Below are 17,757 nucleotides of genomic sequence, written 5' to 3'. Positions count from 1 at the left end.
TGGACCACAGGAAAAGGCGGGCCGGACAGGCCCCCATTAACATCGACGGGGCTGTAGTGGAGCGGGTCGAGAGTTTCACGTTCCTTGGTGTCCACATCACCAACGAACTATCACGGTCCAAACACACCAAGACAGTCGTGGAGAGGGAACGACAACACCTTTAACCCCTCAGGAGACTGAAAAGATTTGGCATGGGTACCCAAATCCTTAAAAAGTTATACAGATGCACCATCGAGAGCATCCTGACCGGTTGCATCACCACCTGTTATGGCAACTGCTCGGCATCTGACCGTAAGGCGCTACAGAGGGTAGTGCATACGGCCCAGTATACCACTGGGGCCAAGCTTCCTGCCATCCACAACCTATATCCTAAGCGGTGTCAGAGGAAAGCCCAAAAATTTGTCAAAGACTCCAGTCACTCAAGTCATAGACTGTTCTCTCTGCTACCACATGGCAAGTGGTACTGGAGCGCCAAGTCTAGGACCAAAAAGCTCCTTAATAGCTTCTACCTCCAAGCCATAAGACTGCTGAACAATTAATCAAATGGGCACCTAGACTATTTTACACTGACAGCCCCCCGCCTAAGTTGTTTTTACACTGCTCATACTCGCTGTTCATCTATGCATAGTCACTTTACCTCGACTAACCTTTTCCCCCAGACACGGTCCCGACATTTGTTATTTTATTGTTACTTTAAAAAAAAAACTTTTGTTTAACTAAGAATTTGTTCTTAACTGACTTTACCCTTTAATTCAAGGGTGCAGACATCTAGCACTATTGTTTGATTAGAGGTGTTTCTGTAGCACATGAGATGGAGTTTGCAAAATAATTGGCCACTGGATTGGCGCAAATAATCATAATATCACTACTTTGTAGCTAGTTAACATTTAATAGAAAAGTGTTTTTTCTTTCCATCTACCATAAGACTGTTAGGCCTATCATTATCATCGCAATATTTTTCCTGTTCCTTAACTGTTTGAAAGCTGGACGTTTTACTTCATATTATAAGGTATGTCTTACCTTGCTTCAAAGTATCCTATAGCCAAAATCCCACCATAGAAATGTGGAGGCAATTATTTTTTATAAAGACTTATTCATATGCGTTCTCCTGTTCTATTTGTTTTATTTCAACTTTCTTTCATTATCTAGCAGCCAAAGGCATTATCCTAATCATATTAGCAACCCATGATAGTTCTTGCATCTTTAAATCCTCCCTCTGTCTAACGGATATTTCCATCTCTGTCCATGAAACCGCTTGCATTTTAGAACAATGTTTTCCCGCAAATTGCATTTTGGAACATTCACGGGTAGGTCTACTGCCGTGTGTACATTACTGCGCCTAAAATGTGAAGAAATTATAGTTGATCAATTTTTAAGCTAAACATTCCGATCAGTTCCGTCAACCCTATTAATTGATACGCCATATACACCCACTACACTACTTTGATACGTATCAGTGGGGATTAAGAAGTAAGTATACGCAATGCCCACTGAAAAATAGTGGGTATACAGCGTATACCCTCCACTACACTGGGAGTGTGTTTCGGTGACAATAAAACCTATTTTCCCTGACATCCTTTGGCTCTGTTCTTGCCGGACATCTTTGTGGTCCTTCACAAGTCCCTGAGTCAGTACATAGTGTTTAGTAGAGGTCATCCAGATCCGTTCAGTTTTTACAACTAGTACAATAATGATTTCAGTGATTTCACTATTGTACAGGCCACTGACAGATCAAATCATATTCTGGGCCAAGGTTGTAAGGTCACACTTTGTAGAGATTTACAAGAATCTTTTAAGGCCCTGAAATAGCCAATAGTGATAATTGGCTTACTGATTTTGACTGAGAACATGGCCATTGCCAGCTGTTATTTGCAGTGCAAAGTGAGTTTGCAGTCCTTTACCGTATGTACATGGATCATTCATACAGTAACAGCAAGTAGGACACATGCATACGATGTGCATGTGCCCTCATAAGCCCAAAATAGCTTGATTTCTTGTCCCCTGTCCTTGATGATTGAGGCTAAAAAATGTATCAAATGGTACTCTATTCCTTATTTAGTACACTACTTTTGACCAAGCCCTATAGGGCTCTGCTCAAATTTGGTGCACTATATAGGGGAATAGGGTGTAATTTGGGACGACGTTTTACAATTAAAGGGGAGGTGCCTAGCTGTGCGTCTCACCGGAAGTCTGACGTCGCACAGTATTATGTCAAAAATAAAAATCTACATTCGAGGAAGTCAGAAGGGTACTGTAGCTAAAGCTAGAGGAGTGGAATAAGACAAATATTGTCCTTTGTCGAAAATAACCTCTATCGAAAACCCCTGAAGACCACTGCAATGGCCGAGGAAAACATCTTCCTTTTCGTTCCGAATTTGATCGGTGAGTTTCTATTTACATGGATGGTTCCAATCCAATGAAAACTGTCTAAAATGTTTTGCTAGATTGCGTTAGCAAATTAGCAGCTAGCTACAGTAGGTGTAATATATATATAATATATATATATATTACAGTTGATCTGGAAGTATTACGTTTTTTTGGGCGCTAAAATAAGGTCAATTGTATGGCATAATGTTATCTGTCTGTTTGATTTGAGCCGGTTTTGCCATCATGAATCATGGCTATTACAGCGCATTCGGAAACTATTCAAAAAACCCTTGACCTTTTCCACATTTTGTTACGTTACTGTCTTACTCTAAAATTGATTAAATTGTTGTTTTCCCTCATCAATCTACACACACTACCCCATAATGACAAAGCAAAAACAGTTTAGACATTTTGCTAATTTATTAATACTGAAATATCACATTTACATAAGTATTCAGACACTTTACTCAGTGCTTTGTTGAAGCACCTTTTTGGAAGCGATTACAACATCGAATCTTCTTGGGTATGATGCTACAAGCTAGGCACACTTGTATTTCGGGAGTTTCTCCCATTCTTCTCTGCAGATCCTCTCAAGCTTGGTCAGGTTGGATGGGGAGCGTCGCTGCACAGCTATTTTCAGGTCTCTCCAGAGATGCCCATGAACGATTGGGTTCATGTCCGGGCTCTGGCTGGGCCATTCAAAGGACATTCAGAGACTTGTTCCGAAGCCACTCTTGCGTTGTCTTGGCTGTGTGCTTAGGGTTGTTGTTCATTTGGAAGGTGAACCTTTGCCCCATGAGGTCCTGAGCACTCTGGAGCAGGTATTCATCAAGGATCTGCAATTGCTAAATTGTAATTACTTCGCCACTATTGGCCTATTTATTGCCTTACCTCCTTACTTCATTTGCACACACTGTATACATATTTCTCTATTGTGTTATTGACTGTACGTTTGTTTATCCCATGTGTAACTCTGTGTTGTTTTTGTTGCACTGCTTTGCTTTATCTTGGCCAGGTCGCAATTGTAAATGAGAACTTGTTTTTAATTGGCCTACCTGGTTAAATAAAGGTCAAATAAAAAAAATATAAAAATTTCTCTGGACTTTGCTCCATTAATCTTTCCCTCAATCCTGACTAGTCTCTCAGTCTATGTTGCTGAAAAACATCCCCACATTATGATGCTGCCACCACCAGGTTTCCTCCAGATGTGATGCTTGGCGTTCAGGCCAAAGAGTTCAATCTTGGTTTCATCAGACCAGATAATCTTGTTTCTCATGGTCTGAGAGTCCTTTAGGCAAACTCCAAAATTTGGTGGAGTGGTGCAGAGATGGTTGTCTTTCTGGATGGTTCCCCCTTTCCCCACAGAGGTTCTCTGAAGCTCTGTCAGTGACTATCATGTTCTTGGTCACCTCCCTGACCAAGGCCCTTCTCCCCCGTTTGCTCAGTTTGGCCGGGTGGCCAGCTCTAGGAAGAGTCTTGGTGGTTCCAAACTTCTTCCATTTAAGAATGATGGAGATCTTTAATGCTGCGGACATTTTTTTGGTACCCTTCCCCAAATCTGTGCCTCGACACAATACTCTCGGAGCTCTACGGACAATTCCTTCGACCTCATGCCTTTGTTTTCGCTCTGACATGCATTGTGAGCTGTGGGACCTTATATAGACAGGTGTGTGCCTTTCCAAATCATGTCCAGTCAATTTAATTTACCACAGGTGGATTAATCATTTCAAGGATGATCAATGGAAACAGGATGCACCTGAGCTCAATTTCGAGTCTCGTAGCAAAAGGTCTGAATACTTATGTAAATAAGGTATTTCTGTTTTTTATTTGTAATAAATTTGCTAAGATTTCTAAACTTGTTTCCGATTTGTCATTTTGGATTATTGTGTGTAGATTGATGTGGAATTTTAAAGTAAGGCTGTAACGTAACAAAATATGGAAAAATCAAGGGGTCTGAATACTTTCCAAATGCACTGTATATTCACAATACAAGTAGCTATAGAGAGATGGCTAGTAGTGTGAAGGAGCCAGTGCCAGCAACCTGTATCACCATCTAGCTATGTATTGGAAGGAGTGTATTCGGTGCCAATCCTGGGTTGGTTTAAATAATATTTGAATTAATTTCAAGTACTTTATCTGGGCTTGATTGAGCTTGACTGGAAAAATGGAACCAACAGTAGGAAAAGTAGACCCTTCACCCATCTGGCATGCCAGACAAAGGCAAAAAGTATTTTAAAGAGTTCAGATATTCTATTTAAAGGCTATAATTTAAACCTACATATCCGTCCTGTTAGGTTTCTGATGTGTGGCTTCTTAGGCACTGTCTTAGGTTGGGAAAGTTCTCTGTAGAAATTCTTTAAGATTATGTAGCTCACTAGAATGCCTGGAGATTTTCTCTCAGAGAGGGCGAAGGTGTCTGTCTCAGAATGTGTTGTCACATTGGGCTTGCCAAATCCTGTTTTTATCACCACCACCACCTCCCTTCACCCTCCTTACCTCTTTCCTCCTCTCTCGTCCTCCCCTCTCCTCTGATCTTATTCTCTCTGTTAGGCTATGCCCGCATCGTGCTGGCTCTGCTTGCCTTCTACCTGATGCCATGCTGTCCCGTACCAGCTGTGTTCTTCTACCTGCTCAGTGCCCTCCTGGATGCCTTTGATGGGCACGCCGCCCGCGCCCTCAACCAAGGTACCACTATTACAACTATTCATGTCGTTTTTTACCCTGTGGTAAATTCAACCCATGATAGATTTATTCAGACTCTCTGGTCTCAGAGTCGGAGCGATTGAGCGTTGTGCTGAAATCAGAAAGACTTGAACAATGTTCTTTTAAGGCTGCTGTCCACTAAAGATAAATCATGATTAGGTTGGGATGCGCTTCATGTTATCCATATTATTTGTTTGAATAAAAAAAATCGTAATTACAGAAAGTGGAAATGTGTCATCACAGGGAAGATGGATCGTGTGTCGAGCATATTTGTGTCCACAAGCCGCTAATCCCTACCTAGGTCCATATAGAAAAAGTCACCATGACACGAGACAATGCAACACTTTTTTTTTTGCAACAAACTTAGTATTAGGTGGGTACAATGACAGTTCCACGTTGGGTTGTAAAAGCGTCCATATTGTTCTGGATGTCGGCGAAGTACCTCTTTGCCCCCGTCGTTGTTTGTTGAGAAAATTGGCGACAAAACCCTTTTACCTGACAGTACTTCAGATCACGGCTTTGAAAATCAACAGATTTACCAATCTACTTATTCTGCTCTACGTATTGAACCCAGCAGTAAGTACCAATCATAGTCGATTCAACATCCATATGGAGTTTAGATTCCAGGTACTCCCATCAGCTTCTGTGGATCCTGTAGGTAGATGTCTTCTTCGGCCCTGGCTCTGACCGTCTTGTGGCCCTTCTCCAGTCAAGCCTGCTCGATCAGCATCTGGGAGTGGAAGGCAGCTCCATTGACCCGGTGCGTCGTGGAGCGGGAGGACGTCTGGTCGTCTCTTAGCATGGCGTGCCTTAGGCGCGGTCAGGTTAAAGCTGAGCTGACCCTCCACACGCTTGGTGTCCTCAAGGAGGAGTGGCTCGGTCTCCAGATCCATCTGCACGAGCTTCAGATACTCATCCATCCAGTTACGCACCGCCGAGGTCTTCTCCCCGGCAAACACCGGATGCAGCATGTCCCCCATGTCCCAGCGGTACCTCCTTGTTGACTATGAGGATCACCTCTAACACCGTGGAGATGACCAGGGCCACCCCCCCTACGGCCTGGCATACTGGTCAAACCCCCCCCCCCCCCCCCCCCAGAGCAATGCTTAGCCTCTCCACATAGACGGGTCAGCCACGTGCTCCATCATACCGGAGGAGTGGTCCTGGAGGACGGCAGTGGAGCTCAGCCCAGGGTAGTGGGTGCTGTTGATGCCCACGTCCGGTAGATCCTTGTCACTTGGGGCCCTCTTGTGCGGTTTGGACCACATCTCGCCCGGAGTATGACAGTTCCTGCCCCATTCCCACAGCTGTTCCAGTCTAAATCTGCGTCTGGCTTTCAGGCAATCCTGGAGAATAACAGCTCGAATGTGTTTCTCTCTCCTTTGCCGTTTCTCTTCTATTATAAAGTAGCGCCGTGGTCATGAACCGGAGCTCATTAGCTGCACAAATGTCTGATGCTGATGTATCTGTTTTGTGTATTGGCGGAAAAACTTGCTGTTTGCATCTGTAAGGTTTCGTAATACTGCTAATGAATAAGTCCAAAAGGAAAAGCTGCATACTTTATTCACCAACATTTCAACAGCTAAGCTGTCTCAATCAGGGTTTCATGTCAAACACGGCAGGTCACAAGGAGGTTTCCATTGGACACTTGCAGGTGTCTGTAATCACGGCTATGGCAGCAGGTGATAGGCCTGTCGTTGATCCAAATATCAACAATGTATAAAAAAAGAAGAAAAAAAGGTATGAATGGAAATCAACCGATCGGGCGAGTGGTTTAAACGTGCACGAAACAGGAGTACGAATGGGAGACGCGAAGGTATGTCAGAATAGACCGAGCGGAAATGTGAAAGTACACAGTCTGTCTGTGTGTGTCTTTAGTGACCAGTGGGAACCTCCAGTGGTCTGCAGCCGACAGACATAAGGTTGGGCGGTGTCTAGATTTTCATACAGCCATATCGTTTCTGTACCATACCGAGGTTCACGGTATTACCAGAAGTGCACATAAGGGGCAGTATTGAAAACATAAAAAAAATCATCATAATAATAATTACACACAAAACAATTTAGGCAACAGGGACCTTGATTCAGGAGGGGGTTGAATATCTCTGCTGTAACCAAGATGATTGGTCTTGACATTTAGCCACTTAGCTAGAAAGTAAGCAAAACAAATGCATAGCTGGAGCCCTGAGCTGGACATCATTTATTTGACACATCTTAAATTTCTTATAGTTATACTTAACTTATAAGCAGTGGCGTAGCACGCATCCCCCCCCCCCCCCCCCCCCCCTTCATTTTTTTGGTTTACGGTATTGAAAATCAGTGTGTGTTTTTGAAATTCCAGTATACAGTATTAAAGGTATATCACCCAAGCCTAGACAGACATATTGAGTACTGTATCGTGATGACTTTAGGAGTCTATCGATTGGGAGTGAAGAGATTTGTGTTCTCGCTGTCATTGTCACTGCACGGCATCACATTTTCCATACACCGAGTCGTACAGTTTGCAAATGTCTCAGCTATCTGGAGCTTTGCCAGCCAGTGTTTGAAGTTCCTGCACAGCATTCTCTAATTCCTTTTCACATAATTTGCGAAAAAATACATTTGGGTAATCATTTTGTATAAATCAATGTGCTGTACATAAAGAACCTCTCCCTATCTCTCCCCTGTCCTGTAGGCACTAAGTTTGGTGCGATGCTGGACATGTTGACAGACCGCTGTGCCACCATGTGTCTCCTGGTCAACCTAGCTCTGCTTTACCCCTCCTACACCTTCCTCTTCCAGATCAGCATGAGCCTGGACATCGCCAGCCACTGGCTGCACCTGCACAGGTACATAACAAAAGAGCCTCGGAGAACCACGAACTGTACATTATATACGATTTACACAAATAATAATGGATTCGGTGAATGTTTTGTGTCCATTAAGTGTGGGGGGGGGGGGTTGTCGCCGATTTCTTTGAGTTGTATTGGGGCTCCTCGCCCCATCCACAGCCAAGTGTGTGTAGTTTGTTGATCCATCAGATGTATCTAGGTCAATGTGGCTAACATGTTGGTTGCATCTCAATAATCCTCTCCTTCGACTGATTTGAAAGGAATGGACACGTGACAGCAGATTCCCAGTAGTAGACACCCACAATATTGCTTTAGCGTGTGTTTTTTTCCAATTTGGATGAAGGGAAAGGCTGTTTTTAGACTACTGAGATGCACCCAGGGGCATCACATGCATATGTAATGGTGGTGTAATGTCCTTGTACTGAATTAAAGGTTAAACCTCTCTCTCTTTCTTTCTTCCTCTCTCGCTCATCTCTCTCTCGCTCTCATTATGTATCTCTCTCATTCGGGCTCTTTTGCTCTCACGCTCCCTCCCTCTCTCCATCTCGCTCCCCCGCTCTCTCCCTCCCCCGCTCTCTCTGTCTCTCTCGCTCTGTCTCGCTTGCTCTCTCTCTCTGTCGCGCTCTTTCTCTGTCTCAGCTCAATGATGAAGGGATCCACCAGCCACAAGGCCATTGATCTATCTGGAAACCCCATTCTTCGCCTCTACTACACTTCCCGGGTAAGAAATAGTCATACACACACACACACACACACACACACACACACACACACACACACCAACATGGACACACACACACACACACACCAACATGGACACACACACACACCAACATGGACACACACCAACATGGACACACACACACACACACACACCAACATTGACACACACACACACACACACCAACATGGACACACACACACACACACACACACCAACATGGACACACACACACACACACACACACACCAACATGGACACACACACACACACACCAACATGGACACACACACACACACACACAAACATGGACACACACACACACACACACCAACATGGACACACACACACACACACCAACATGGACACACACACACACACACACACCAACATGGACACACACACACACACACACACCAACATGGACACACACACACACACACACACACCAACATGGACACACACACACACACACACACACCAACATGGACACACACACACACACACCAACATGGACACACACACACACACACACACACACCAACATGGACACACACACCAACATGGACACACACACACACACACACACCAACATGGACACACACACACACCAACATGGTCACACACACACACCAACATGGTCACACACACACACCAACATGGTCACACACACACACCAACATGGTCACACACACACACCAACATGGTCACACACACACACCAACATGGTCACACACACACACCAACATGGTCACACACACACACCAACATGGTCACACACACACACACACACCAACATGGTCACACACACACACACACACCAACATGGTCACACACACACACACACACACAAACATGGTCACACACACACACACACACACACACACCAACATGGTCACACACACACACACACACACACACACCAACATGGTCACACACACACACACACACACACACACCAACATGGTCACACACACACACCAACATGGTCACACACACACACACCAACATGGTCACACACACACACACCAACATGGTCACACACACACACCAACATGGTCACACACACACACCAACATGGTCACACACACACACACACACACACCAACATGGTCACACACACACACACACACACACACACACACACACCAACATGGTCACACACACACACACACCAACATGGTCACACACACACACACACCAACATGGTCACACACACACACACACCAACATGGTCACACACACACACACACACCAACATGGTCACACACACACACACACACACCAACATGGTCTCACACACACACACACACACACACACACACACACACACACACACACACACCAACATGGTCACACACACACACACACACACCAACATGGTCACACACACACACACACACACCAACATGGTCACACACACACACACACACACACACACACACACACACACACACACACACACCAACATGGTCACACACACACACACACACACACACACACCAACATGGTCACACACACACACACACACACACACACACACACACCAACATGGTCACACACACACACACACACACACACCAACATGGTCACACACACACACACACACACACACCAACATGGTCACACACACACACACACACACACACACACCAACATGGTCACACACACACACACACACACACACACACACACACACACCAACATGGTCACACACACACACACACACACACACACACCAACATGGTCACACACACACACACACACACCAACATGGTCACACACACCAGCCACAAGGCCATTGATCTATCTGGAAACCCCATTCTTCGCCTCTACTACACTTCCCGGGTAAGAAATAGTCATACACACACACACACACACACACACCAACATGGTCACACACACACACACACACACACACACACCAACATGGTCACACACACACACACACACACCAACATGGACACACACACACACACACACACACACACCAACATGGTCACACACACACACACCAACATGGTCACACACACACACACACACACACACACACACACACACACACCAACATGGACACACACACACACACACACACACACCAACATGGACACACACACACACACACACACACACCAACATGGACACACACACACACACACACACACACCAACATGGACACACACACACACACACACACACACCAACATGGACACACACACACACCAACATGGTCACACACACACACCAACATGGTCACACACACACACCAACATGGTCACACACACACACCAACATGGTCACACACACACACACACACACACCAACATGGTCACACACACACACACACACACACACCAACATGGTCTCACACACACACACACACACACACACACCAACATGGTCACACACACACACACACACACCAACATGGTCACACACACACACACACACACCAACATGGTCACACACACACACACACACACCAACATGGTCACACACACACACACACACCAACATGGTCACACACACACACACACACACACACCAACATGGTCACACACACACACACACACACACACCAACATGGTCACACACACACACACACACACACACCAACATGGTCACACACACACACACACACACACACCAACATGGTCACACACACACACACACACACCAACATGGTCACACACACACACACACACACACCAACATGGTCACACACACACACACACACACACCAACATGGTCACACACACACACACACACACACACCAACATGGTCACACACACACACACACACACACACCAACATGGTCACACACACACACACACACACACCAACATGGTCACACACACACACACACACACCAACATGGTCACACACACACACACACACACACCAACATGGTCACACACACACACACACACACACCAACATGGTCACACACACACACACACACACACCAACATGGTCACACACACACACACACACACACCAACATGGTCACACACACACACACACACACCAACATGGTCACACACACACACACACACACCAACATGGTCACACACACACACACACACACACACACACACACACACACACACACCAACATGGTCACACACACACACACACCAACATGGTCACACACACACACACACACACACACACACCAACATGGTCACACACACACACACACCAACATGGTCACACACACACACACACACACACACACACCAACATGGTCACACACACACACACACACACACCAACATGGTCACACACACACACACACACACACACACACACACACACACACACACACACACACACACACACACACACACACACACCAGCCACAAGGCCATTGATCTATCTGGAAACCCCATTCTTCGCCTCTACTACACTTCCCGGGTAAGAAATAGTCATACACACACACACACACACACACACCAACATGGTCACACACACACACACACACACACACACACACACCAACATGGTCACACACACACACACACACACCAACATGGACACACACACACACACACACACACACACCAACATGGTCACACACACACACACCAACATGGTCACACACACACACACACACACACACACACACACACACACACACACACACACACACACACACACACCAACATGGTCACACACACACACCAACATGGTCACACACACACACCAACATGGTCACACACACACACCAACATGGTCACACACACACACACACACACACCCACCAACATGGTCACACACACACACACACACACACACACACACACACACCAACATGGTCACACACACACACACACCAACATGGTCACACACACACACACACCAACATGGTCACACACACACACACACCAACATGGTCACACACACACACACACCAACATGGTCACACACACACACACACCAACATGGTCACACACACACACACACCAACATGGTCACACACACACACACACCAACATGGTCACACACACACACACACCAACATGGTCACACACACACACACACCAACATGGTCACACACACACACACACCAACATGGTCACACACACACACACACCAACATGGTCACACACACACACACACCAACATGGTCACACACACACACACACCAACATGGTCACACACACACACACACCAACATGGTCACACACACACACACACCAACATGGTCACACACACACACACACACCAACATGGTCACACACACACACACACACCAACATGGTCACACACACACACACACACCAACATGGTCACACACACACACACACACCAACATGGTCACACACACACACACACACCAACATGGTCACACACACACACACACACACACCAACATGGTCACACACACACACACACACACACCAACATGGTCACACACACACACACACACACACCAACATGGTCACACACACACACACACACACACCAACATGGTCACACACACACACACACACACACCAACATGGTCACACACACACACACACACACACCAACATGGTCACACACACACACACACACACACCAACATGGTCACACACACACACACACACACACCAACATGGTCACACACACACACACACACACACCAACATGGTCACACACACACACACACACACACCAACATGGTCACACACACACACACACACACCAACATGGTCACACACACACACACACACACACCAACATGGTCACACACACACACACACACACACCAACATGGTCACACACACACACACACACACACACCAACATGGTCACACACACACACACACACACACACCAACATGGTCACACACACACACACACACACACACCAACATGGTCACACACACACACACACACACACCAACATGGTCACACACACACACACACACACACCAACATGGTCACACACACACACACACACACCAACATGGTCACACACACACACACACACACCAACATGGTCACACACACACACACCAACATGGTCACACACACACACACCAACATGGTCACACACACACACACACACACACACCAACATGGTCACACACACACACACACACACACACACACACACACACACACACACACACACACACACACACCAACATGGTCACACACACACACACCAACATGGTCACACACACACACACACACACACACACACACACATGGTCACACACACACACACCAACATGGTCACACACACACACACCAACATGGTCACACACACACACACCAACATGGTCACACACACACACACCAACATGGTCACACACACCAGCCACAAGGCCATTGATCTATCTGGAAACCCCATTCTTCGCCTCTACTACACTTCCCGGGTAAGAAATAGTCATACACACACACACACACACACACACCAACATGGTCACACACACACACACACACACCAACATGGTCACACACACACACACACACACCAACATGGTCACACACACACACACACCAACATGGTCACACACACACACACACCAACATGGTCACACACACACCAACATGGTCACACACACACACACACACACACACACCAACATGCCAACAGGCTGATCTAACTGCTGTCTTCCATAGCCGGTGCTGTTTGTCATGTGTATGGGGAACGAGCTCTTCTTCTGCCTGCTCTACGTCTCCTACTACATTGAGGAACCCCATGGTGAGTCTCTTCACTCTACTCTCTTTCCCCCCCCCACCTTCTTTTCTTAGTTTCTCCCTCTCCTTTCATATCCCCATTCTCTTTTCTCTCCCTTTGCATATCTTCCAGTCTCCGTTCTCTCCCTCTCTTCAAATCGCTCTCAATCTCCCTCTGTAATATCCCTCCCTTCTTGCCTCTGTCTAAATTCGTTGGCTCATATTCACTCACAGAGGCGTAGTTAATCCTCTGCTAAATAGCTGGTCTGTACACCAGGTCCTACGCATTAGGAAGGGGCAATGTGGGAACAATGGACTTCTTCTCTTCTTTTCTCTTCTCCAGTGTGGCTGCAGTGGCTGCTTGGTGTCTGTGCCGTGGTGTGTGTGCTGAAGTCTGCCATCAGCGTTCTGCACCTGATCACCGCCTCCAGGAACATGGCTGCCATCGACATGTCCGACCGCGAGAGGGAGAGGAGCAAGGCCGAGTGAGAGAAGGAGAGGGGTGGGGGGGGCGCTCTTAATCCCTTGGTCCGTGTGTAGATCTGAGAGGATGGGTGTAACGATTTGGGATCCAATCCACCTTGTCCTCTGATAGGCTAGGTCCGGCTTTTTTCCCTACGTTTTACACCGACCCGATCCTCTCGGATCTACTTGAATGCCTAGGGGCTAGAGGTCGAGTTAGGATAAGGCTAAGAAGAGGGGGGGAGAGAGGGAGGGTGTAGAAGGCTGTAGATGGGTGCTTCTCAATAGTCTAAAGTGGCTTCCTTTCCTCATGTCCTTTCCTTCCATCTGCACTGATCTGAAAACGAGAGATTGGTGAAAATAGTATGGCGGATGCCTACTAGTCAATTCTGCTTACCCATCCAGTTATTTCACATCAGACGAGAGAAAGGATTGGAGATGAGGAGAGGAAGCCACTAGACTATTGAGATGCACCCTGTGTCCCAAAAATCTCAAATAACCCACTTTTCTTAGTCGCCGCTTGAGCACTGATAGGAAAGGGCGTGAAATCATTGGGGGAAAAAACGTTAGTGATATCGAAGGGAAGGAGACAAGAAAATGAAGCAAGGAAATTAGGATATTTGAGAGGATTGGGACACAGACAGAAAGCAGAGAGAGTTGCTGTGTTTCTTGAATAGAGTTGAAGTGTGAGAACAAATATTATTGTGTGACGTAGCAAAGATGGAGGTTAAGCTTAGTCAGGGGACCTTTTTAAAAACCAATCTGATGATTGTTATTTATTTTAGTTAGAAGATTGTAACAACTTAAACCTTCTGTTATTAAGCCTACTTGTATAGTGTTATAAGCCTGACATAATAACTGGTGTCAAAACTTGAAAAAGTCAACAGTAATGCTATATTTTTGTATGCTAGCAAATCATTGCAGGCTTTAATATTGTCTACCCTAACTATCCAACATGAATCACTTTTCACCCGACCTTATTTAGTAGACTTCATAACCAAGGGTTTGAGCGATACGTGTTTATCTTGAAATACTCTTTTAAGTGGTAACGTCCAAGTCACTGTTCCTATTAATATTTAAATTCCTATGGTTGTTTTTATTATTATCTGTCGCCGTCATCAGTAATGATTTGAAATAGTTGCACTAGAGATGTCGTTCACCATCAGTTCACTTGTTATCTTGACAATTGAGTCTTTACAGCTTTACTTTGGTTCCCATTATTTCTTATTTTTTTACTGTGGTAATCAAATCAAATTGTCTTTTTCACGTGGACCAAATACAACCGGTGTACTTACGAGGTAGACGTTGCCCCGGCCACAGATCTGGGATCAGATTACCCAACCACAACTCTTAACCTTGACCATCAGGAGGATAGCATATCTGACCCTGAACCAGTGCAACTTGTACCAACTGGTAATGGTAGGGGTGCAACTTTCACTGGGGACATGTCTCCCCCCCCCCCCCCCCCACCCAAATTATGAAATTTAATTTGCCGCCCCCAGTTTTATCATTGGAATGTGATTCATAAAACGAGGCAATGGTGTGCTTTAGGACCATGCGGACGCCTCCGAGCGGTCGGGTAGGCTGTTTGGAGTGTTTATCCGACTGGATTAAAAAATATATATAATAATTGTCCCCCCCACTTCTAAAACCAAAGTTGCGCCCCTGGGTAGTGGTGACTGTAGAGGTGGTGTTGGACCTTTACGTTGCAGTGAAGATTGGATGGGGAAGACGCACACACTTTCTTAGACGTGTGCGCACACTTTCTTTGCAGACACGTATACATACACACACCCACGCGCTTGCCACACACATACTCACACACTTGCTTACAGACATGCATTCATCTATATTGGGCACATTCCTGAGCTCAAGTGAAGACCACCTGAGTATTATGTTTTGAGTGTTATTATAAATATTATTCTACGAGCTTTTCTATCATCACTATGTGACCGTGTGTACTATATATATACTGTGGCTGATCTGTTTTATTTGTCAACCATTAGAAACTGTGTTTGGAGTGTGGCGACGATGCTATCAGCCAGATGGCGTCAAAGATCTCTAGTTAATTTGAGTTCAACAAGACGTCTGGGAGAATGTGCTGTATACTTTGGATCATTGTGAAGGTGAGAGGGAGGAGCAAAAAAAAACCAAGCCATGTGAGATCTATGATAATATCTTTAACTGCATTGTGGGTGTCAGTGTAAGAAAGGTGTTTTAGGTTTTATTTCCATGCAGTGCCTCCGGCTTGCAGATATTGTGGAGAATGTCTTTGTCAACGGCAATAGATGAAAAGGTAATAAAAGACAACTTTGAACCTACCAGTTTGCTCTCCTATCTTTCGTCGTTATGTGCATGGCTTCTTGTACAGTGTCCTTTTTTCAAAGGACCAATCCCAGTCTCTAGTTGCGCCCCAGAGACCGTTAAGTGCTGGAAAGGCAGAGGAAACGGTGAGGGCGAGCTAAAAGGCAGTGGGGCCGGACTCGAACCCATGCCGACTCTGGCACAAATGCGTGCCAAGGTGAGCGGCTGCGACCGCTGGACCACACGGGGTCCCACCTTGTACAGTGGCCGTTGAGTTTCTAGATAGTGTTGTCAAAGTGGAGGTCCAGAGTCGTTCTAGAAATTCCTTATTTTTTCAGAATCAACCAATAGGAATTTCTAAGCAAAAAACATGCAGACTTTTAGTCTTGAGTTCTGATGCTGCTTTCAAGACAACTCGCGGAATTAGCAACGTCGTCGTTGTCCTCCACGATGAACTCTGGGAGGGGACTGTGTATCTGTCTCCGTGCGTACATGCTTATGTCACACGCGATATCTGACCCCACTGGCCTGATTTTGACGAAACTTTGGCAAAATGAGGCGGCACGCCATTTAGATCCGGCATTTACAAAATTGGCCAGATGGTGGCACTATAACAAGCATTTTAAAAATGCAAACTATGAAAGGTCACACCCTTTTGATCTAAAGTCATGAAATTCGGTACATAGGTCCCTCAC

The 17,757-nt window shown here is 45.9% G+C and overlaps 1 protein-coding gene across 2 annotated transcripts; it reads left to right on the top strand.

Moving 5' to 3' along the window:
• The first annotated feature begins 2,184 nt into the window (after positions 1-2,184).
• cdipt (CDP-diacylglycerol--inositol 3-phosphatidyltransferase (phosphatidylinositol synthase)) lies at positions 2,185-17,079 on the top strand. 2 transcript variants are annotated; one of them, XM_055882289.1, is made up of 6 exons: positions 2,185-2,382; positions 4,918-5,052; positions 7,745-7,898; positions 8,541-8,622; positions 14,240-14,321; positions 14,640-17,079. In XM_055882289.1, the coding sequence occupies exons 1-6, from the start codon at positions 2,340-2,342 to the stop codon at positions 14,783-14,785; spliced, it is 642 nt and encodes a 213-aa protein (XP_055738264.1). In that variant the 5' UTR covers positions 2,185-2,339; the 3' UTR covers positions 14,786-17,079. The 2 variants fall into 2 exon arrangements, with proteins under 2 accessions (XP_055738264.1, XP_055738258.1); XM_055882283.1 differs by lacking the exons at positions 14,240-14,321; positions 14,640-17,079 and having other exon boundaries at positions 2,269-2,382; positions 8,541-12,016.
• The last annotated feature ends 678 nt before the right edge of the window (positions 17,080-17,757 follow it).

The sequence above is a fragment of the Salvelinus fontinalis genome, chromosome 2 (assembly GCF_029448725.1).
Source record: "Salvelinus fontinalis isolate EN_2023a chromosome 2, ASM2944872v1, whole genome shotgun sequence".
NCBI lineage: Eukaryota > Metazoa > Chordata > Actinopteri > Salmoniformes > Salmonidae > Salvelinus > Salvelinus fontinalis.
This window is presented reverse-complemented; position numbering and strand designations above follow the sequence as displayed.

Excerpts from the sequence above, each read along its gene's own strand:
- cdipt (XM_055882283.1), top strand. The coding sequence starts at position 2,340 with ATGGCCGAGGAAAACATCTTCCTTTTCGTTCCGAATTTGATCG. Across the intron at positions 2,383-4,917 it reads TTTCGTTCCGAATTTGATCG|GCTATGCCCGCATCGTGCTG; the intron begins GTGAGTTTCTAT and ends TCTCTCTGTTAG. Across the intron at positions 7,899-8,540 it reads CACTGGCTGCACCTGCACAG|CTCAATGATGAAGGGATCCA; the intron begins GTACATAACAAA and ends TCTCTGTCTCAG.